The sequence below is a fragment of the Cinclus cinclus genome, chromosome 1, assembly GCF_963662255.1.
Source record: "Cinclus cinclus chromosome 1, bCinCin1.1, whole genome shotgun sequence".
Classification (NCBI taxonomy): Eukaryota; Metazoa; Chordata; class Aves; order Passeriformes; family Cinclidae; genus Cinclus; species Cinclus cinclus.
This window is the reverse complement of record NC_085046.1, coordinates 109,432,417-109,457,185: the sequence shown is the minus strand read 5'-3', so window position 1 is coordinate 109,457,185 and position 24,769 is coordinate 109,432,417. Positions and strand designations below refer to the sequence as shown.

Below are 24,769 nucleotides of genomic sequence, written 5' to 3'. Positions count from 1 at the left end.
TAGATAGAGGACAAAAAAAAATCAAAACTATCAGACAAATATTTGCTGGGCACTGAGTTAAAATGTGTTTGACAGAAGAGAAAATTCTTAAAACTTGTCAATATTGACTTTGACTGCATTGTGGGAGCTTGAGAATAAATAAGTTTATATTGTTTCTCCTATGGATCTTGTTCTGCTGTTCTTTCTCAAGCATTCTGTTATTAAATGCCAAATTAGGGCCCACAACACACAGTATCTAATTTGATAAGAGGCTGAGTAAACGTAAATCAATACAATTTTTCTTTCTCTTTTTGTGTCATATTGTACTTCTTTGCCCTGCTTTAGTGGTAGACTAACTACTAACAGTTTAAGAAATAAAACCTGCAATGCTGGAATGAAATACTGATTTCAGATGCAGGTTTTAATTAGTCATTTAAGTGATCTGCATTCTCTAGTTACTATATTAAAAGAGGGATACTGACCATCTGCAAAAAAATATAATACCCTATTTGGGTAAGTTAACGAGTCTGAATTATGTGCATGAGTATTCCCCATTGAAACTGGTAAGTCTGTTCGAATCCCTAAGTGAGGCAAGTGAGTAAATGAAATCTCTTTTCTATTTTAACTACTAGACATGCTGGAAAGACTTCTTTTCCTTGCTCTAAGGAACTCTGCAATCTGACCAACAAATGCAGGAAGGACTGGACATTGTAGAAAAGATCACAAAACTGAATTTTTTTTTTCAGCCTGTTACTCTCCAAATCATTCTCCTCAACAGATCCAAGCATACGGACATAAGCTCTGGAGAAGATATTCCTTATAAAAGGTGTGAACGAGTGGATTCAGTGCACTGGAACTGAGAGATCATATGCAAGTGTGTGTAAAAGGTGAAGAGCAGGAGTATGAAGAGAAATAATATTGACCTAGACATTGCTGGCAGAGCACCAAGAAGGATCACAGGTGAAAAGAGACGCAGAATAAAGAAAGTCTTGAAAATGAGAAGTGTATATTCAACACCATAGGTAGAAAACCTAATTAAATGATTTGGCAAGTTTGAAAGATTTGCTGCCCAATTTCCATTCAGACAAAGCAGGGAGCTGCAGAGTTTTCAGGAAGCAAAGAAGCAGGAGCTGGTTTTCATAGATAAACTTTACAGTCATTCTACATCTAACAGTTTTACCTAAGAAAGTATGGAGATTTTCTAATTCTTTCCTGGAACGATTCCTAGTCAGTCAAATCAGTTTATGCAAACACACTGTAAAGAAGTACCACTAAAAATAGAAATATTTTATGATGCTACTTACCTGCCTGTCTACTTCTGGAAGCAAGAGCAGGAGGTATTGTTGAAAATGCTGAGGTAAAGAAGCAAAGGTGTGTTTATTTATTAAAGCCCTCAGGTTAGTGTTCACTAGAATAGATCCAGGTGTTTCTATGTCAATATCCTCAGCTTTGGTCCATTTCAAATGTCCTGGAGTAAATAAACAGAAATAACTTTAAACATAAAGGAAGAGATTAGGAACGAGTCTTCTTTTTAAGTTTTTAGTTTTATTTTATAATACAATAAGCTCCAGAGAAATGGTACTCTGAGAAGGGTAATACAGCCTTTTCTAGGTGTCTTAACAGCTTTTATATAATAAGAAATATTTTATATTTGCCTCTTGAATATAAAATATTTTTATTTTCTATTCAAGAGACAAAATGCATTTGTCTCTTGACCTCTTATGTTCCAGTCAGCATCACAGCTGACATATTCTTACTTCCAGCTCGAGACCAACTCAAGTGAACAGCCACAGAAAATAATCCTGTCATGTCATCAACAATAATTATATAAGCACCTATTTTCAAGCAAAAGGCTGCTTGATGAGGCTGATGTGAATCAGTCATTATGGATAGCTTTTCTTTTTGCCATCAGCAATGTGCTGTGACCTACACAACTTGTCCCATTGCACCTGCTAAAACTACCTGTGTGAATAGAGAGTGATCAAAGAGATGAGAACATTTAATATGTTGATGTCTGAAAACACTAACCACAAAAAAAAAAAAAAAAAAAGGCATTTTTCAGAATTTTCCTAAGAACTGATGATCTAAAATGATCAACACAGAGAAGGCAGCAGCAGGAATTGTGAGATTAGTAAACAGGGTATGTGAGGAATGACACAAACCCATGGTTAAGACAGAGACTCAGCAGAGGGAAATACACATATGGCTCATGCATGCACTACAAAATGATGTCTTCTTAGTGGACAGTAAGGCTAACAACTTAAACTCTTGCACAGTAAGAAGTATATCTGTTAAATATTGGGAAAAGAAAGCTTTCAACCACCAAAAACAAGGAGATGCTGGATTAGATTCACAAGGAGGCATTACAGTCTCCATCAGTGAAAATCCGTTAAGAATATGTTAGACAAATACCTGCATATCTGATTTTGACCTATGACTGATGAACAAATTAGATGATCACTGGAGATCCTGTCTGGTCTGATTTTGTTAGTATTTCTAGGATAATATTTAGAAGATACTTTTAAAAGTTTAAAGAGCTTCCTGCTTCAAGGTATTTATATACTGCTACAATCCCTTTTTTCCTCTAAATCTTAGAGGACATATCAAAGTCCAGGCGGCTGGAAAAACTCAAAAGCTTCTAACCCCTTCCAGGAAACTTCTTCAGGTTTCAGTCTGTTGTACTTTCAAATATTTCAAAAATGGTGTAAGAAGGGCCTGAACTATATAAAACAAACTCCACCAGAATCTCTAAAAAAGTAATTAAAAAATTATTCCACTGCTATGATGAATGATGGCATTTGGCATTTACATAGTATTTCTCAGCAACAATTAAAACTGACATGTTAAGAAGAATAAATATGTTTTATAAATGAGAAAATTTGGGCATACTGATTATTAGGAGTGTCTCAAATGCTACAAGCTACTTAGCAGTAACATTAATAGAAGGGAATGCAATTATGTTTTAGATTTATTAGAGGACCTATGGTGGTCTGTTCCCTGAAAGTCTGCAACTACAAAGTACACATGTGCAAGAAAATTAAGATTTGAAAATTCTAAAAGCTCCATTTCAGTCACAGCCTCCTGTAAATATTCTTGCAATTTTATTTTATTTTTCAGCAGACAATAGTAACTGAATGAGACAAGGACTACTTTGCACTCAGCACAGGATAACCTTTCCCAACACATATTTCTAACATACTCTATTTCAGTACGGCAAAGACTCCATTACCAACAAATGAATGCCTTGTTATACAGGACAATTGCATGGAAGAAGTGCCCATTTTCATGAACGCATCAAAATAAACTATTCTCACCATCTGTTCCACCCACTAAATATAAATGTAAAAAGAACACAGTCCCTGAGCTTAACGTAAGCTGTATAAAGTATTGAATTTTAATGTCTGTATCTATATTCTCTTCTTTAATCAATATAAAATACATATCCACATCTTCTAAGTTACTCCAAATTAGAGTAACATTTTCCCCAGCTAGAGCTTCATATCCTATGGGAAGGCATACACACAGAGATAACCCAAACTGAAATAAGATACGTGACTGCAAAATCAGTAACATACTCCAGTGGCAGATATTCTCAAAACATGAAAAGTCCAAGACAAAGAGTCAGACCTACATCTTCTGATTTATTTGACCTGCTATCACTTACAGAGTACTGTGGAAGTTTTATCCTGGAAGAAGTGTGTGTATTGCTTCTAGGCCAGTAGCAAACTGTGGATGCCCACCACAGTCCTGCTTTAAAAAAAACCCTCAAAGTCTGTTCAGAAGAACAACAAATTATCTCTCCTGCACACCTAAGGGAAATTTAGGATCTGTATAGCAGGTCCCAAGTTTATAATGAGATTTAGTGAAGTATTTGGGAGTAGCATGGAAGTATGACACTACTGCATCACTAGTCATAGCCCTGAGAAGAGTTTATGACAAAACATGTGAAAATGCTTTTTATGTTGTTTTTTACAGGGACACTTCGAATCCTTATATAGTTCAGGGGTATCATTGTCCAGATCAGAAATAGAAGCTGTAAGACAAGAGAGCAACTCAGGCTTGCAGCTTGGGAAAATAAGAGTTTAGTCTTTAATACAGAGAATTAATCATAAGGAGATGGGAGCACCATGGTTCTACATAAAGGTATAAAAATGAAATCAGAAAAAGGACAGGAATCACACAGCTGGCAGAATCCATTAACTAAAAGGGAAAAATAGTAATCATATTTAATCTGAGCTCAGAAAGTCTACCAAACACGAACAAATGTTGGGCAGATCAGCAGAGTTTCAGAAAATCAAACAGTATCTGGACCTGAACTGTGCACTACACAGGACCCTGAACCCATTCTCAAAGTTGCTCTACAACTGCACTTTTAGCATTCCAAGAAACATTGTGTCATGAGAGATATATTTCAGCAGATACAAGAGCAGAAACCCTTAAACCTTATATGAAGCTCCCTGCACTCCATGAGCAGTGTTCCAAAAGGCCAGTAGATTTATTTTCCAAAATCCACCAAAAAGCCCCTAATGAATTAATTTTATATCATCAGCCAACAGTTGATGTCATATCTGAAGATGGGGAGGAATGTATACCTGAAATTATGTATCTCAGTCTTAAATGTAGAGAAAAATTACAGGAAATCATCTAACACTGAACATTGCACAGCAAAAGGTGTAATACTGAAGGAGTATTGTCCAGTTTTAATAGTGATGTTGGATCAACATAGAGAATCAGCTATCCACATGGGACTGATTGATAATCTGCAGAAAGATCATACATGCAACCAAAGTACACTTTCCTGGGAGGCTGTGATACAATAAGGCTTATAGGTTACACTGCCAAGAACATTTAACAACTGTCCTATGGCATTTAGGAAGTAAAGTGACTTGGAGCTATTTCACAGGATCATTATATATAAAAATAGGACTAGGCTGGATGATTAATTAAAAACAATCTCATCCCCATGAAGACAGACATAAAATAACTTCTAGGATTTAGCCTCTACATAAAGCTTGTTTGTTATCTTTTCCAACATGGCCACATTGCAAAATACTTCTCTAAATGATTCAGCATTCTGCTGAATGGAAGAAGTACTTTGTAAAGATAAAGAAACAGTTATGCCATTATTTGACTTCACTTAAGCAGAGACAAGAGTCTTAGTGAGCACTACATTTTGTGCCCCCTAGGGAACTTTTCCAATTAAATTTCATGCAGAGCAGGAAAATCTGCCTATCACATGGAGACTGAGAATTTACTTCTAGCATCTCTTCAGAGAAAATTCTTCGTTAATTACAGAACATGATCCATGAACCTCATTTAAAAACCCACAGAAAATAAAACCAGAAACTGTATCTATCACCTCAAGAGATGTGGCTTCAAAATAGTTACAGATCCAACTGAAGAACTAAATCAACCAAAGGAGAACCAACCAAAACTTTTATGCCAAATCTCCATATGACATGCAATAATGGAATGGAAGAAAAGAGAATGTTAACTTCTACTCAGACAAGCATGTAAGCAAATATTCTACTATCTCTGGGAATAAATGCACATTAGGCAAGCAAATTCACCATGAAGAAAGAGTATCTGTTACACACCACCCCTATCCCCCAGAAAATCATTACATAATAATCAGAATCTAATAGCTAAATCACCTCTCTGCCTGCAGTTGCTTTGGTCTGTCAAACTTTATAAAGCAACCACTGAGGATGGGAAAAAAAATTGACCATCGATTTTCCAGGTAGACAGAAAGATGTCTTCTTGAGAAAGGGTCAGTGGCTGAGTTTGAAAAAGGGACAGGTAAGCAGAAAAATAAAACTTTTCAAGAGAACACAGACTTTAGAAAAACATCACTATTACAAGTAAGATATTTGTTTTACTCCTACTCACCTAAACCAGATTTTTTTAACCTCTTTAAGTGCTGGCTTGTTTGCTTTCCAGTTGGAGACTTTTGCCCATGTTTCATCTCTTTATCAGAACCATCTGCTTCACCATTTTTAGATTCCGATCCTTTGGAAAAAGTAAAATCCCTCAAATATGATGCTTTTGCACTTTTACTAACAATCCCCTCAGCACCACTTACACCGTAAACAAAACAAAAATAGAATTTAAAAAAAATGGATATCTTCTTGCTGAAAGGCAATATACTTTTCTGGTCACAATACAATTCCTCCTCATCAGGAAGTAAAAGCTCAATAAATCAATTGAGAGCTGAAAACTAAAGTTTACTGAATGCTGCAGTCAATAAAAATGTTCAGTGATCTAATAAAAATAACACAGTTCTATAATGCCCAGGAGATATTTTTTAAAATACTTTAACCTTAAGTTATGGGGTAGCAAAGCAATCTAAGGCTGAAAAAAGATCATTTCTTTTTGAAGAAACATTTAAAGAAAAGATAGGTCTGGAAATAAAATTGTCAAATTGTGTTAAGCATAGACACAGAAATCTCTTAAAATGAAGCAACTTAACCACCAAAGCTAAAGGTCAAGGTTATGCTGCAGTGATAAGCATGGTATAAGAAGAAGAAAAGATAACAAAAGGATTTGAGTATTGCAATGAAGAACTGAGACACAAATTCAGATTCACAGAGAAGAATGCCTGCCTTCCCCCCCCCCCTTTTCTTTTTTATGGCATTGAATACCAGCATGTGGTCCTCCATTAGAGCTCCAGAGCCAAACAAAATGTTATTTTGCATTCCTTTAAAGCTGCTGTTATTACCAATTGTCTTTTTACTGTGTGCCTTCAGTTCTTTATTAAAGAAAAATCTCCATCCTTGAGACATGAGTCTTGATAAGGAAATAAAGACGTTAAACAAAGCCACCCAGTGGAAATATTATTTCAGCAATTCCAAATTCTGTATGCTACACATCTGATTCAGGGAAGGCTCTGTGACTACAGCTGATCTTGCAAATGGTCCTTTAGCTATTTACCTGAAGGTGAGTCCGACTGCTCATCTGACACCTTTAATGGTGTCAAAACAACACGAGGAACAGTCTTGTTTACCATCATTGAGACTCCATTTCTTCTTTTCTGCTGTTGTCTCAAAGCCTACAAAAACGATAACAAAACATAAAACTGTAGCAAAAAATAGTGCTTATAAGTGAATTACACATGACATTTCTCTACCATTAAACTGAATCCTTAAAATAAGCAGAATTTACACAGCTACTGACTTGCCAGACTTCACCCTCGTCCTCTTTATGTCATTTTCTTTTAAAATACACAATCAGGCTTTTTTCCTTTTTTTATAGAGAAAGAAGATGAACCTTAGATCATTTTCCAATCCAGTTTTGACAACAAAGAAACACGTAACTTTTCTCTGCCTTAACAGCACAACATGATAACCCATGAAATGTGAAACTAAGACTTCCAAAAAAAAAGTAAACCCAAAATGTTTCAAAACTAGAATAAAAATATATATGTCTGCACATCTCTCGCAGGTGCATCCTCCCCAGTATACTGCTCAGTCAATCAAGTTAACACAGAGTGTCATCAGTATGTACAGCATGTAAGGACTACAGTATTGATGCACTCACTCAGCCGTGAGTAGTGCTGCACAAAATCACTGAACATGGCAGGAATCATTTATTTTCGTGAAGGGAATCAGTCCTAATCTTGGAAACCTTGCAGCATTTGGCTTCTGTCTGTTTGACTTTGGGCATTAACCTTCAGAACACGAACATGATGGTGTTCTGGCAAATCTGGGGGAAAATGATACATGAATAAATCTCGACATATGGTAGTGCTTTGTGTTTCATAAATGTATCGAATACAGGACTGATAATGTAATATAAAATATCTACAGTTTAGAAATAGCAAATACCCATCAGACTATTTTATATGGAAAATGATATCTCATTCAAAATGTCTTAAAACATACAAATATGAATACCTGCCAATTAATACATCTGCAAGCATTAAAATTCTGGAATTAATCAGAACAGGCTCGGCTTAATACAAATCTCTCCTAGCCTCCTGTCTATTTTTCTCCATTCTTACCGTGCACTCTATTTTTACAATTGTGATTTGTGTTATGAACTTGGGGGATTTATTAAAGTAATACCATGTCAACAAGGAACATACTTGAAATGAATTATCCCCACAGGTTTATGAGCATGAATGAATGATGCCCTATGAGGCTTAAGTCTGTAACTTTAATGGATTGTAATACCTTTCCAAATTGTTCACATAGCTAAATAATAGGGGAAACCCCCCCCCCCCCAAAAAAAAAAACCCACACTGAGAAGAAAGAAATCGATATTGGTCTATTCCTCAAATAACATTCTACACAACATAAAGTAGAGCAAGCCACATAGAAGCTATTTCATGGATTAACCCATTTTATTGTACTTCTTAAAAGACATGTAAGCACTGTGCAATAAAAAGCAAATTAGAAGACTTGAAATCAAACAAAAAGAGGAAGCTGGTCAGATCTGCACTGAGCCAAAGAAGCAGCAGAAAGCCATAATGAATGCCCTATACTTCAAACATTTTTAAGACAAAAATTCATACTGGTATTGAGCAATCACAGCCAGACTTGTGGACAGAAATTTATGAAGTGTCAACTTTTCTCAAAAATCCCTCAAAATTCCAAAAATGACCCTGCAAACCTAAGTGTCAGATCAGGTGATCCTTAATGAATAGTAATACCACAGACACAGTGGGAAAGAGTTCACTAAAAATAAACGGAAAAGACTGGCAATGTCTGCACTACCAGTACACCAATATAACCACAACCCAAACTTTGTATCATGGTGCCCCACAGCCCGATTTACCTCATGTCATCCCCATTTCCTTCACCCAAGGCAAATGGATAGAGCCCAAACAAAGCTCCATGCTCTCCTCCTGACTTTCCAAGATAATTTCCACCCCTACCAAGGGTTCATAGCCTTGCTGGCAGCATCCATATGGAAATACCATTTTAATGATTTTTACAGCCTCTGTGGCAAAGGCAGATTCTTTGTCAAGGCTCACAGTCGATTCTCAATGCTTAGACTGAATTCCCATGAAGGAGAGAAAGGAACCAGGAGTGTATCCAGCACCAGTGACAGGAACACAGTGTTCATACCCCTCAGGTGGCACATGTGCTGCCAGAGTGAGGCCAGCAGTACCCAGTATTTGTTAGGAGCACCACTTACCTTCTTTTCTGTTACTGGCAAGCCCCCTGTGGTTCTTAAGAATATATTTATGCAATTGATCTGGCATTTGCAAGAAGCACAGGACAGCTCATGCCCATGGAGCACTAATGCAAGACACTCCCTGGACAGTTAGATGAGGAAATACAGCTGGGAGCAGACAAAGCCACCAGAACTACTTACTTCAAGGCATAGCACACTTCTTGAGCTACAGCCTAAGAACCTCTATATGTGAGGGCCAAGCATAAACCGTAAAGACATCATTTTCCTTTGACAACATTTGTTTTTCAAGGTTTCTTTTTCCCTAACATACATTGATCCACTGCCAGTCCCTTCCCCAGCTCCTCCAGTTTCACAGCACAAGGAACTGATCACCGAAAAGGGCCCAAATTAAGTCTGAAAATCAAGTTCACAGTAAAGCTACACACACCTGAAGGACAGGCTGTAGAACAAAAAAACAAACAAACAAACCAAAACACAACAACAAAAAAAAGCAAACACCAAACCCAAACCCCCCCAAAACCCAACCCCCCACAACAATGAGGACAATAAATCTAAGTAAAACTTTTAACACAAAGTTAACAAATTACCAATCAATTACCCTGTGTACAGAGAATAGACACATAACCTTCCCCATGCCTGTCTTTTCATTTGTCAAATGAAAGCTATGATACAGGGGAAGAAGGTACAAAGCTATCAAGTAAACAATCTAACATGATTTGCAGGGTAAAGAGATGGCTGAGATTCTACACAGACATTCTTGTGATATGCCCAGCTAATCACAGCTCTGTGTTAAATTCTCCCCTGAATTTGAAGCTGCAGGATCTGAAATTTTGGACAGACAAATCTTTGCAAGACAACACTAGGAGGAACCCAGCAGTGGGAGAAATTACTGACTGACACTCAGTTACAAGAGAAGCCAAACACCAGAAGGAGTTAAGTATAAACAAAGGACAATCTCTGTAGTCTCTGCTGAGGACAAATATACAACTTCTCTAGACCTAGCCTGAGGGATATTCATTTTAGAATACAAGACTACTGTAGGATAAGACAAGAATCTTGTAACCCAAGATTAATTCTACTTAGCTGGGAAGTCAATGAGATTACTCCAAGTGAAACATGCACCAAATGCCTGCTATACTGAGCTTTTAGTGCACCAAGCTAATTTAGTGCTTTCCTAGTCACCACGACCAAATAAATCAAATTTATAACTAGCACTGAAGAAAATGAGAAATGCTGTAACTTATCCCATGGAAAATGGTTCCAGATTCACTGTAGATATGGAAACAGTAACTAACACATACTACATTGTCATCTTTTACCAACACAGCCTTTTGCATCTCATCCATATTTAGAGATATATAACCTCCTAGCTGGACTTCCTACAGAACTGCAAGAAACAGATGATGATTTTACCACATGATAAGGTGCCAATTTCACTATGGAAAATTAGAGAAAAACACATGTAGTGCATATGATAGCTTATATAAAGAATATTTTTCTTTAATGAGACTATGCTTACATTTCAAATGCATTCAGTCACTTCATGCTAAATGCTTAAGAAAGCTGCACGTTTTAAATACCTAGTCACCACTGAAGTATTCTGTAAGACATTACTACCGTCCTATTTGTGCAACAAACTAATTTAAAAAACGAAAGGAAATTAAAGTTCATGTAATATACAAGCTAAAACATTACAAGCTCACTTAAAATTACCACCAAAATATAATACTTACATCCAGCCTTTCACAAGCAGATTTGCAAAGGACATCTGTGAATCTCTTGCACATAATGAGTATGGAGAATTCCCAGTATTCCCATTCATAAAAATGAACCTGTGACCATCTGTTGAATAACACTGCCATGGTCATTATACAGTGCTTGGCATAATTACTTGGTTTAATGAAATTATTTTTATTGCCAAAATCTTTAAGTAAACTATCAATCCATTTTCATCCAAAGAATTCAAAATAAAAACATGAGAATTAAGAAAACAAACTCTGAAGATAGATGGCAAAAGAAAAACACCATGAAATTAACATTAAACAGTGAACTTCTAATTCCAAGCATTTTTTATTTTTTTTTTTTAATAAAGAGGTGACAAGAGCAAGGTTCCTTCCTTTTTTCAGGGAGTTTCTATCCCTACTGGAGTATAGCAGTATTTTGGAGGTTTCATGAATGCCATTATATGCTCTTAAGAATAATAATTTCATGTCTAGTTGATTTTTACACAGGAAAGACTTCTTCACCCATGTGACACAATGGTTGACTGTCTTAAGTAGAAACTCACAAAGTATCTTTCAAGCAGAAATAAAAGGAAACAATATAAAGTAAAAGGTAACTGGAGATGGGGGCAAAATACCTCCCCAAAAGAGCACCAGAAGCAAAATGCCAGCCTCTGCACTCCAATTTTACCGATGCTTGGCAATTTTTAAAGTTATTTTTCTTTCCTACATCTTTTCAACTCAGAATGAAAAAATGGAGTACACAGGTAAACCATTAATGCAGAAAACTGCTTTCATTTGAGCTTAAATGCATGACATGCTGAGAATGTTAAAAATTAAAGTTATTATCAACAAAGACATGTAACACTTGGTTGCATTAAGCAACATTGTCCCAGATTTCTACTTGTTCCATAAATGTCAAGTCTACATTCTGAAACTCATGTAATGAAACATAACCTTTGAAATTTCACACATTATGGGTCATAAATGTAAAGCTATGGAATTCCTCTATTCTGCCATGTGAAAACACAAGATATGATACACTGAGCAATGTCTCTTGCACAAAATAAATAATGACTCTACATCATGGTTATGGATCCCAAATTGACAAAGAAGAAACAGGCTTATGGTTTATCACTGATTCACTGAACACCACCATAACACTCAGTCTTTGTCTTCTCTCTCACCCTCATTTTATTAGTAAAGTTAAGAGCCTTTAATTCCGATGCCTCAGTTAAATTAGAATTTCTCAGTGGCAACCTGTTTCATGGATAGACAGAGCAGTTAAACTAAAACAGTAAGCACCAGAAATCATGAAGAGTAAACCCATTATTATTTCCTGAATGCCACTAATTCTTATATTAAACATAAACAAAGCACTCAGTTATAAGCATGCAACCATAAGATTAAAACACAATAAACATGTCCTATGGAAACAACTACAAAGCACAAGTACCATTTCCAAAGCAAATTAATTCACTTCCAACCAGACTAGTACTCTAAACATGTCGGTAGGGTGCCAAGTGTACACAACTGGTCATCTGGAGATGAAAAGTAGTGTCAGAATCAGCAGGATGGAAGTTTGGAAACCTGGGGTTTATTTTCAAATGCTAATACCTTCTCAAATAAGCATCTACTCTTGTCCCATGCCATCCTCCTACCTCACAATAGTTACATCTGTATTTAGAATAAAAATAATGTATTGCTACCTATTTGTTCTTTAGGTCTCAGTAGGGCTCAGTATACATTAGTACTGAGCATTGACCTGTGTACCAACCAAAACAGAACTGAAGTGCTTGGACCTTTGTGGGACAGAGACAAGGAGATTTGTCTGTCACATGTGTGTCTGTACACTTGCAAGCCAGCATTACTTTCTACAGGATTACAATAATGCAGTCACAGCTACAGTGGCTGAGGATCACGACAGACTGCAAAGTAAATGTTTTTGGTGCTTTCCCAACTACAGGAAAAAGGACAAAAACCACATGTGATGTGTTTTTTTTGACTTGCATGTGAATGGGAATGATGATGGCATATGCATCAACACAGTGAAATCTTTTCTGGAAAGAGAATAGTTTGGGGTTTTTTTAATTGTTTGTGTAGTATTAAATTAACAACATCCACCAGCTGAAAAGTATTTTATAGGGAAATCTGTTCTTTGGCACAAGAAAGCACATATAGGTAAGGAAACAGTTTGAAGAAAGCAGTTAAAAAACAAATTAAAATAAAGATAGGAGTGTCAATACAAAATCTTAAAACATTAATCAACAGTTTCCATGAGTTCAAATTTTCAAACACATTCTGCACAGGGCTCAAAGCATACAACAGGGGCTTCATGGTCAGACTCCCTAGATATATCAAAAACTTTTCATATTACCACTCAAACAATTTACATTGCACCACAGTAGGCAGTGTAGTGTCTTTCTGCCTGACATCCTGTTTCAGCCTGGGTACTCTGGCTTGCCCACACATCCTGAGCACACAGCCTTCTGGGGACCTACCCAACAGCTCCTGGAACACCATTTGTAGATAACTGCTTGTCAACATTTTGTAGGAGGCTTCCTAGAGCTGTGAAGAGTTGTGAGCTGCTCCAAATCCTGCCTTTTCCTGAAAAGGCTAACAATTTCTAGGATGCATTTCAAAATCAAGGAATGATCCATTGTCACCTGGATATAATTTCATGTTACAAACTATTTAAATCAAAAACTGTTCTTTTCACATGGCCCAAAAGAAGATACTCACTTAGATATTCACTGCCACTATAAGGAAAAAAATCACATAACTCCACTGGAAAAGCTTTACTGGGACTCCAGTCTCTAGTAATTATATTTTCATTAATACAATAGCAATGACCAATCCACCCGAAATAGTTCCCCAGGCTACTTGAGGGAATTCCCCAGGCTATTTAAAGAAACACATTATCAGATAAATTAAGTGCTTAGAACTAGGCTTCTATCTTCAGTTTGACTACCTGAGACTTCGAAAAAGCAACTGCATCTACAGAACAGAAGAAAGAGAACACTTTCAAGCTGTATTTGGGAAGAAGATTCCACTATGTTGCAGTGGTAAATTTAAACAAAGGTAATGATCCTGCCAGGACATATATTAAGTGAAGGATACTGTCCTACACTGAGGTAGAGGGGCAACTACACTCCAACACTTAAAATTGCTTTAAAATTCTTTAGTTATTTCTCAGATTAAGAAATTCAGTAAAATACATTTATTTGTATTATTTATTTGTATTATTTATATTAATTTAATGCATTTAAGTGCAGGAGTGCTGTAAAAAGCATGCTGTGCAAACAATCCCAGAGGAGAAACAAGCAGAACGCTCCAGCAACTGGGAGGTAGTTATTAAAACGCAGTACAAAAAGAAAGCAGGGATTGTGGGGATTCCTGTCCCTTTCTTTCCATCACAGGTAAGGGCTGAGGACCACGGGGATGACCCAGAGGAGAGTCTCATAAACACTGTCTTGTGTCTTACCAAAAGCACTGTGCTGAGCAGCTGGTACATGCTGCCCATGTATAGGGACCTTTAGAGGGACATACCGTGCAGCCAGCCTTCGGGCAATGCATGTACTCCCTGAACAGCTTCTGCTGGAATTCTTGCTCTCCCAGCTTCTTTTCCCCATTATGCAGTCTCCCTGCCATAGTTTCTCTGTCCTCTTCCCTAGACTTGTCTTGGCAATCAGAAAATCAGTTTAGTTTATCATCTTCGAACTTCCATTTTCCGGAATGCATATTGTAAACTCCAGTGTCCCTTCCCATATCTCTCTAGAAGTCAAAAAGCAACATGTTTTCCTTCTTTTCCATTTGTTGTCAGGAAAATTTGTCAAGAATCATCACTTATGTTGCCAGACATCTGATCAAATTCTTCAGCTAGGGAGCCAGAATTCTCCAACTGCAGCATTGGTACATTTGTTGCATCTGAAATGAAACATAAGAAAGTGGTTAACAGAGACAACAGCAACAAACTCTCTATAACGAGGAATTCAGTACTAAATATACCTCTCAGTTCACAGTGGATTTTCAGAGCCTTTCAGGAAGACACCCTGAACTTAAATTCTAAGTGATTAGGACAAAATCATAATGATCTCTGTCATCTTTGCTTCTTTGGGGTAAGGAAGGGAAAGCAGGGCAGGCAAATATATCAGGCTTATATTAGAGCACATGAGGGAGCAGTTGTTCAAATGAGTCAAAGGAGAGACACCACAGACAGACTCAGACTGGATTACTTCCTATGGACAGCAAAATGCTTCAAGATAACCTGCATCTGGCTGTGGTCAAGGAAAGAAGTCCTAACAGAATGAGTGTAGAGGGAGCAAGACTGGTGAGTTTGCTCTTCTCTGAAAGAAAGGTAAGCAGTGTGTGCTGAAGACAGGAAAGCAAATTCACACCAGCATCATGGGAGATCAGGATTCTACCTTCAGTGCCAACCTAGGCACTTGGACACCTGTGTCCAAAAAAAAATAAAAAATAAAAGAAACAAACAAAGAGATCTTGATAAACTGGTTCTAGGAATTTGGGTAAGTCAGCAAGTCAGGGCTAAATTACAGTGTTAAGCATCTTGAAATTTAGTTTCTTGAAGGCTGGTTTCTAATGAGAATTACAGCTGTGGCAGAAATGTCAGCCTGAAATGTTATTTGGAGCTGTACAGGTCTAATGTCCTACAATTCAGAAGCAACACATGAGCTAAACCCTAACTTCCCCATAGCTCTATTACTGCTTGGGGTGTGACAGCATCCACTGGAAAAAAAAAAAAAGGGGGTGGACTCGCCATTTTTACTATAAGAACAAATCAAATGGGTGCCTTCCTTCTCATTAAAAAACTGCATCTACCCACTTTATGAATCAAATAGTGGCACATATATGAACCCAGCCACCAAGCATGCAGACAAAGCCCAAAGTTAAGGAAAACAAAACAAACCATGGCAGTGACATACCTTGTGTTGATTCCCTTATTTCCTGAGCTTCTCTCCTCCCAAACCCACTTGGCTGCTGTCTCTGGAGTTTCTGTCTCTACAAAGAGATCTGGATGCCCAGCACAGTCTCAGACATGTCCTGGTTCTGTATTCAGATCCTGAGTCTGAATGGAGTATCCTTCTCTTCTCCCAACAGAAAATTTATGGGTACCCTTCTTGGTGCTGATTCCAAAGTGCCAAAAGGGAGGCAGGATTTTCTTCCATGTCTGGGAGGTCTACTATCATCCCAGACACCATTATAGCGCATCTTCGAGTTCTTTCTCCTCTCTTGGTACTGACCCAGGGAACACCTGGTACACTGATGGGCAAGGTGCTCTTACACTTGGCTATCAGAGTCCAACAGACACTAACACCACCTCAATGTCTTGGATATTCACACAATCTCAGTGTTACCTATGTGAGGCCAGTTTGCAGGTATGATCGTTTCTTCTGAGAAATGTTCCAAGAACATCTTGGTAGATAAAGATAAATCTGTATACAGCGAAGACTTCCACAAAAAAGGTATCACCTCAAGTCAATGGAACAGAAAATGGACCAGACAGAAGCATGTAGATACTATGCCATGACTTGATGTCCATACTGGAGTAAGCCTTGTCCAGAGCAAGAATAATGCACACAGTAGTGTGACCATGTACCACTGCTAGCAGATGCAGGTGTAGTTCAGTACTTTTCCCAGGAAGAGATCCTTACATGGGTCTGCATGCCAAAACTCACAAGTGTGAAAATGAGGTAAATCAGTAAGGAACTGATCAGTACTGATAGGAAATCAGCGTGTGACAGAGTGCAATAAGCCTTCTTTTCAAAGGTACAAGATCAGCAACAGCTGGGAACACACGCCCAAGCACTTTCAACAGCACAAGGGAAACAGAAATCTGTAAAATCTGCCATAAGAAAGCCAAGCATAAAAGGCAGCTCTACACCATAGGCTCTTTTGTCTACACTCTCATGAACAGGAACTGGTTTGTGGAACATTACCCTCAGAGCAAAGTGTAAGCATTTTACAAGAGCAAAACTGAAACTCCCTCAGAAACCAAAGGGAAGTACGAAACACACTCAGTGGTAAAACACAAAAAATCTCTTTCCCAACATGGACACTGTGGAAGGTGATGAAGCTAGAAAGTCTCCAGACCAAAATGGCAGCCCAGCCAGGTGAAGACATAAGGGCTGATCTATGACACAGACCTTATGAAAATCCACTGCAACTGTCAACCTCCTTAGTACCTGCAAAGCACCCCAAATTCACTGCTACGTGAGAGAAATCAAAACCAAGAGCCAGGGCTCAAAAAATGCCCTTTCCTCCATGCTCCTTGTAGTGCATATGCAATGCAGCATTGTGGAAAATTTGATTCATGAGAACATCCTAAAATGTGGGCTTTTACAAGCCAAACATGAGATTGCTCTTTGCAATCTAAACCCAGGAATATATCTCCAGAATTCATTAAAAAGCAAATCATATGTAAATCCAGCACATAATTTAAAGAGAATTACATATGAGTGGTTAATAAGTAGATAAACAGTAGAGAAGATCTTCTATTTCCAGCTCAGATCTTCAAGGAGAACTGCACATTATCAACTTCCCTCTCACTTTATTTTTAGAGGTTACAAAACAAATACATACAAGATCAAAGTAATGTGAAGAACCCACTGGTTTTAAATAAATTGAGTAGGAAACTGAAAACTATCTTGTAGGTTTTCATTCTTTGAAGACTGCTTCACAGTAGATAAAAAGCAATAGGTAAGGAAGATCCCATTACAACATATTATATGCAATATATATACATTTATATATTATAAGCACTTGCTCAGAGTATGATGACGACTTATCTGCTGTTACTTTAGCATGGAACCAGTAAGTTTGTATCAGTTTTAAGTGTCACATCCATAAAAGCAATTGAAAGATTGGAAAGTGAAATAATAGATTTCCAACAGCAATTTTATAAATAAAATCACTGTTAAGGTTTATTCACCTCTGCTACGTATCAAATCTGCAATATGTATATGTGGCAGTAGCCAACGCCAGAAACTTTTAAGAGAAAACAAAGCAAAAAGCTACTATTCCACCATACAAATGCCCATTTGTCTCACATTGTGCACAGAGAAAACATTTTGCTGATAGCTGCAATGCTACTCTCATACTCTGAAATACAGCATCTAATTACCATCAACTTAATTAAAACTAATTTCTTTTTATCGATTACTTAACTTTCTGATGTTGCTTTAACCCTACTGCCTTAGGGAATGTTTTCAAATATTCACATCAATGATTTGACTTTTTATATTAATTAAGCTATTCTGATTTATTTTCCCTTTTAAAATTATTCACAATGCTATATATCTTCTAAGTGACAAATGCTAGAGTTTAAACAATTATGGAAATTCAAAAATTTGTGGTTTTGCTCTTTTTTTCTCCCTTCTTTCCCTTTTGCCTTTCCCTTTGCCTACTCCCTCCACCCTAGGGAAATTCAAAGATCACAAAAGATTTGTATAGAAGAGTTTCCAAAAACTGTAAATTTTTCACAACTATCCTAATGGTTACTGAGCTGTTTTGTGCCCACTGTTCAATTGTCCTGAACAAAAACATGTAAAACCTCAACCTAATCATCCTTTTCAGTCCTCAGAGCCTCTAAATACAATATAACCTTATGTGAATGATAAACATATATTAATTTTACTGGATTTAAACTCAGCCTGCATGAAAAGCTAAAGTGTTTAGAAGAGATGTGGACAAGCTTTGCTTAACTTTAGCCTAAACAAACTATTAAGAAAAAAACTACCCCATGAAATACAAGATCTCCATTAACCATAATTAGGAGAGCAGTTCTGAGAAAAATTACAACAATAACATCTCATTATCCTAACACTTTAGAAAAGTCACAACTCAAAATGGAGAAGAGGTAATGATAGGGGATTTTACGAATTCTAGTTGCTTCTTTTTTCATTTTTCTGGCTGCAAGCTGAATTAATTTGGAAATGCTGGAAAATAATATTCACATTATCGTGCTTTCAGCTAATAGGTGACTTCGAATAATCAGTTGCTTTTGCAAGCTTTAATACTTATGGGACCTAAATCATCCAAATCATAACTTTTTTTATAAAAATAACCCTACCCCACTTTTATGCCCTGCAGTACCAAATACAGTATGAAAAAAAAAATTTAACAGATCATAAAGAAAAACCAAACAAGTATACCTAGTCTTTCCTATCCACAGCACTTCTTTCAAAATGTTTTTTTTTTTTAATTTATTTTTAACCTCACATTAAAATTTCAACACAAATGCTTACATAGGAAAAGCAGGGGTGTGATAATATGGAGAATTCTGCTTACCTGAAATTGACTTGACTTTAAGCACTTACTGCACTTAAACCCCCTTTAAACGCATAACAAATAGGACTGCACCCTTGCTAAAAACACAGCAAAGCACCCAACAAAATGCCACTGAACACAGCACTAATAATCTTTAGAAGACTCTTTAAGTTATGCTGACATCCCACTCACACAGGAATGACAGAGATGCTAAAGGGAAGCCAACTGCTGACCAGTCAGTACAAGCTTACCTGTTTAAGTGCTTTCTTTGTGTGCTGCTGGAAGGAAGATACTAGCTTGCTTTGCACCGGTGCATTAGTAAGGCTTGAATCACGATTGGAAGACATTTCCTCAGATGTCTGCTTTGGGCAAACTTTATAAAAAGAAATAAAAAATCAGAATACTGTTATGGGGGTTATCTTCCCTATTTCTCGACGAGTCGTAAGGATGGAAAAATAAACTAATACAAGCAAATGCCTCAAAACCAAAAAGCTTGCTGTAGAATATTTAGCTGATCATGAGGTCCACATCAGCTGAAAATCTGGGCATATTCTAAGTAAATGCACTGCTTCACAAATATTTGTACCTCATCATACCCTTTCTATTCAGTTCAGGAGGCCTTGTATATTTTGCCTTTCAGGTCCTGAAAGGTAACTGAAATAGTTTAACAACAGATTTCACGTAGAAGCTAGACAAAAAACTACCTTCCTCATCAAAACATTTTAATGGATTATAAGGTATCTAAATGAGCATTTATACAAGAGACACTGATGACCCCTGAATCTAGAAAGATTCACACATACGTAACTTCATATCAGATTGTAATGTCTTCTTAGAAGCCAGACTCACCTATTTTACAAGTACTTCTTGGCAAAGCTAAGAACACACTTTGCTGTTTAATAGGTAGACTGGAGTACCTGCAAGATTAATTCTGGTTTCTCAGCTAACACATGCTGCTATACTTGTCAGCTTTCTAAATAATACATGCTTTAATGAACAAATACTACACTACTTGCATTAAACAGCCTCTTGAATAAATGTGTGCGACACAGAAAAGGCCTCTTGGTTAAAGAAAAATGAAAATATTATTTGTTTTTTTAAAACACAGCTTTAATAAACAGATAAGAAAGATGTGAGAACAGCTGGAGGATCCTGTTAGTCTTGGTGGTCAGCAACTCAACTAAAAGGGCTGTAGAAGCCTTTCCACTCTTAATGCTTTGCACTACTATTACTATCACTAGTAACCTAAGGCTGCCCAGCTAAACCAGCATTAGCATGGATCCAGAAGTGAAGCAGCTTTTCTTCTATTCTCCTCTGCTGACTCAATTCAACTCTGCCTTCCAGCAATGTTCAAAGCTGGTTTGTGTGTTGACATACCTTCTTTACAATGTTTTGGAGCAGTAAATGGTTTTCCAAGATTTGCCATACTTTGCACACCACCAGAATAGTCTGAAGACACTCAAAGAAGCTTCACAGACATATGCCAGAAATAATGCAGCCTGGTGTTAATCTATTTTCTCTGCCCACCCTTCAGTGAGATGAGCAGACACCCAAAGTAGCTAAGTCCCATGCCTTTACCAATGTTTCTGAGAAGAAACATTGTAATGTTTTTTGATTTGAGTTTGTAAGCAAAAAAGACACAGACAATTTATATGAATAATTAATGGTCATCATAAGATGCATGAGGTATTAAACCTTCTTTTCCACACTGAAAGAAAAACTAATTAGTACTTACCTCAGTAAGAGAGAATACACTCTATGGCATTGCTATTATGCCAAGATAATTGTCATATTTGATTAAAATTTTTCATTACTAGGTAAGAGAAATGATATTTTGTCACAAGATTTATAACTGTTTTTTATCTTTTTCTATTTTCTTTTTCCTGTATACTTGCAGGATTTGTCAAAATATACAAAGAAGTTTCAACACAAAACAGGTTCTGAGTTTACACAATCACCTGGTTTGGATCAATCTTTTCCACATGATGAGTAAGGCTTACTATCAAATAAGACAATGTAAAGGAGCTGCAATGTGTCCACAGAAAACAAACAACAGCTGGTTTATATAATCCAAATCACTGCAACAGCTAAGCTCTTGAGACAAATAACACCTACAAGTAAATAAAAATGTGACATTTCAAATTTCCCAGATTTTGTCTTCTTCTTCAAAGAAACCTTTTTTTTCACTGTGTTCTGGCAAATTTTGGGACTCAAAGAACCAAAGGAAAACCCCAGAAACAGCACGTGCACACAGACCCCAAAGTTAACAAGAGAAGAGAACACATTCAAAAATCCCTAAAGGATGGAACCTAGTAAACCCAAGTGCTGCTCCTAAAACAGGATAGACACACCACGACCTGCCATGATAAACCTATTCCTGTTCCCCAGAATGACTGCAACTGCCATTGTCTTCTGGTTGAGATGGGAAATTCAGATTTTCATTATGGTGATATAGGATTTTGTCCAGGAGTCTCTCCTACTTATCCTGGTGATAAATTTCATCCTGAAGAGATTTGACAGCTATCTGATGATACTGAACACTACAACCATTAATGTCAAAGTCACAATACAGCAGGAATAAAAAAAAAAAAAACACAGCTCTATACTAATTTTGTACTTTCATTAATTTCTCCTTTAACAATAAACCTGAAGTTGTGACAGAATTTATAAGAGGCCACATTTTTTTATTTCTATAATTACTTAAATTTTGCATAAAATATCAGTGTATTGGTTTATTTTGCTTCTGTTCCTTTAAAACTTTTACAACAAAGTTAAACCAAGAAACAGGGACAGTTCTAGTGGGCGAAACAACTGGAACTGAAACCCACTGAAACTACGAATAGCTCTCCATCACTGTAATCTCTCCTGCAAGTACAGAAAGATACCACACTTCAGGCTGGTTGTTTAGTGCAACCCAAACCTAATTTGTTTAGAGTTTTGAAAAAAAAACATGATTTTTTCTGTGGTTCATGGTTAAAGAAATAGATACATGAAGTTGAAATCTGCTGCTAAAAATACTTAAAATGTCACTGGGACTAGAGAAACACAATTCATTTAGAACAAATGATACTTCCTTTCTAAAACTTATTTTGTACGTTGTATTTTTCTTCATATACCTTGTAGCTCAAAATAGTAAGATACTAGGAAACTACTTTAAATGTTACTTTTTATGTTTTAATTAAATTTTCATTTCCATTTAAAACCAGCTTGATACAAAACATGGCTATGAACCTAACCATGTAGTAAATAAGAGATGTCACTGCCTATTCTCCAAAAGTAGAAGACACAAACATTAAAAATCTAAATACAATGTGTTCAATTATACGATTACTTAATAACTTTTACAGTCTACTCACTTCATTAGCAAAAAGTAATACTAAAATTGACATACAGGCTTGATTTAGAGGATAATCAAGATATTGTTTAAAACCAATATGAGTTGTCTTTTCTGTAGGAAATTAAATACAAATATGCAACCATTAATAAATTTCATCTTTAAAACATGTTCTGCTACTTAGTAATTTAAATCAGTGTGTGCCAAAGGGTGACTGCATTAAAACGCCTGTGACCACATAAAATTATCATTATTTATTTCTTCATTTCTATGGATAAAGTCCAACTGCTTTTCTCAGAATGGGTCAGACATAAAGAAAGGGAAAAATATGACAGAAAGACATATAAGTGAAGTCAACATTGATGATCCCAGTGAAAAAAAACTGCCTTAAGAGCAAAACAGGCATTTCTCCTAGGGAAACCAAAGATCACAGTAAAAGAAAAGCAAATTTAAAGTGTCCTTTGTACATATATACAACTTTGGAAAGCTGCAACCGCTTTTTCCAAAAGTGCTGAAGATCCATGAATATTATCAGATCCATGTTCACTTGAAAATATGTATCAGAAAAGAATGCTAAAAATAAACTGGGTGCTGGGGAGGGAAAGAAAAAAACCCTGAGAGAATGTGACAGATAAAGGGAAAACATTTGGATAGCAAATAAAGAGGATTCACCATTATTGCTACAGTAAAAAAAGGAAACAAGAATGGTTTTAAGCCTAGAGGAGGCATTTCCATTTAGTGGAGAATAATTAGGATCAGTTCTTTAAATCGGCTTCCTCAAGGGCCAGGACCAAGTGAAGGAATAAAGAAAAAGCAGCTATTAAGCTGTAAACTGTTAGGTTATGAGCTGGAAGAGCAGCTGGGTTTCTGAAGATAAGACCTCCTTAGTGAGTGTTCAGAGACTGTTAACATGAATGACAGAATTAGAATTACTTAGCAAAAAGTATGTTAAAAATGTTTTTGGCAAACTCCATTTAAAATAACTTCCTCTCTTCCATTTTTCCAAGACTAGTTTTGTTAATTATTATAAAAGGATACAATTCATAAAAATCAACAATACTGTCTCTGAATTTCAAATTTTACAGGCCATCTCTTGTTATTTTTTATTACCTTTTACCTTCCCCACCCAAGAAATAACACCTCTATAAAACACATTGGCAGACATGTTTCTTCAAAGAAACATTTTGAGGAATACTACAAAAAATTATTCTGTTTCCTTGCCACTGAAAGTTATTAGGAATAACTGTAAACAGATTTATGTAACTAGATGGACAGAAAAATTCCTGTCCAGTAAAGGGCTTATTTTTCCCAAATCGGCAGCATAATTAATTTTGATTTCTGTCAGATCATATTGATTTAAAATCAAACCAGCAAATTCAACAGCAGTCCACTTTCCTTTTTATTAAAGTAACCACAGCAGATGAGAAGGATTGTTTACTAATGGTCACATTGCAAAGCACAAATTAATATTGTTACCATATGCTAAAGACTAGAGTCTATCTCAAGCATAAAATGTATGCACACACTCTGGAGATATGAAATTCCAGAGAGAATGCCCTCAGGAAAACATACACACAATTTCTGTCTTTAGAATATCCATAAAATTCAATATTTTCTTTGGGTGACACAGATCTATACTTGTAGTGACATAAATAGTTGCACTTTGCCAACACAGATGTATCGACTAATTCACCTCCATCATTCTTTGATCTCTAGAGCCCAACATGCCAAAACTGAACAACTCAGAACTTGCCTGTTGCCATCAGCTCTTGAAAATGAAAACCAGTTTGGGAGTTAGTTAATTGTATGAGTTTGCCGAAGCAAGCAAAACCAGATGTATACATCAAGGGTACTATGGTGACTGCAATATTCTTTCTGAAAAGCAACACTAACACTGTGAATTAATAAATAGTATTGAATAGTATTTTTTGGAAAAATACATCAAATACCACATCAGCTTCTTCACTTTCACTGAATCCCATTATATTATATGCATGTTTTTGAGCCCAAACATTTCACAAAGCTTAGGAAACTGTGAATCCTTCTTCCAAAGCAAGTCAACATTTCCCACCAAAAATATACAGCTTGTCATCACTAAGCCACCAATTCCTTAGACCTCATTAACTGCTATACTGGAAAAAACAGCAGGTGAGAAGCATCCTCAAGCCTCACAGTATCTTCTCTTATGACTCCCTTCAAGTGGTAATGAATCAAAAGAAATTAAGCTCAATCCCAGGTACCATGTTTTATTTTATAGCTGCAGAAAGATGAAGGAAAAACACACAAAATTTCAAAGCAAAGTAAAAAACTA

The 24,769-nt window shown here is 36.5% G+C and overlaps 1 protein-coding gene across 1 annotated transcript in view; it reads right to left on the bottom strand.

Moving 5' to 3' along the window:
* ASXL3 (ASXL transcriptional regulator 3) overlaps nucleotides 1-24,769 on the bottom strand; it is a 121,879-nt gene that overhangs the window by 34,354 nt on the left and 62,756 nt on the right. The window contains exons 7-10 of the mRNA XM_062513457.1: nucleotides 19,376-19,497; nucleotides 6,910-7,027; nucleotides 5,869-5,988; nucleotides 1,284-1,447 (exon numbers count right to left, since the gene is read on the bottom strand). Of these exons, the coding sequence (XP_062369441.1) occupies nucleotides 1,284-1,447; nucleotides 5,869-5,988; nucleotides 6,910-7,027; nucleotides 19,376-19,497 (524 nt within the window). The remainder of the gene's footprint in view (nucleotides 1-1,283; nucleotides 1,448-5,868; nucleotides 5,989-6,909; nucleotides 7,028-19,375; nucleotides 19,498-24,769) is intronic.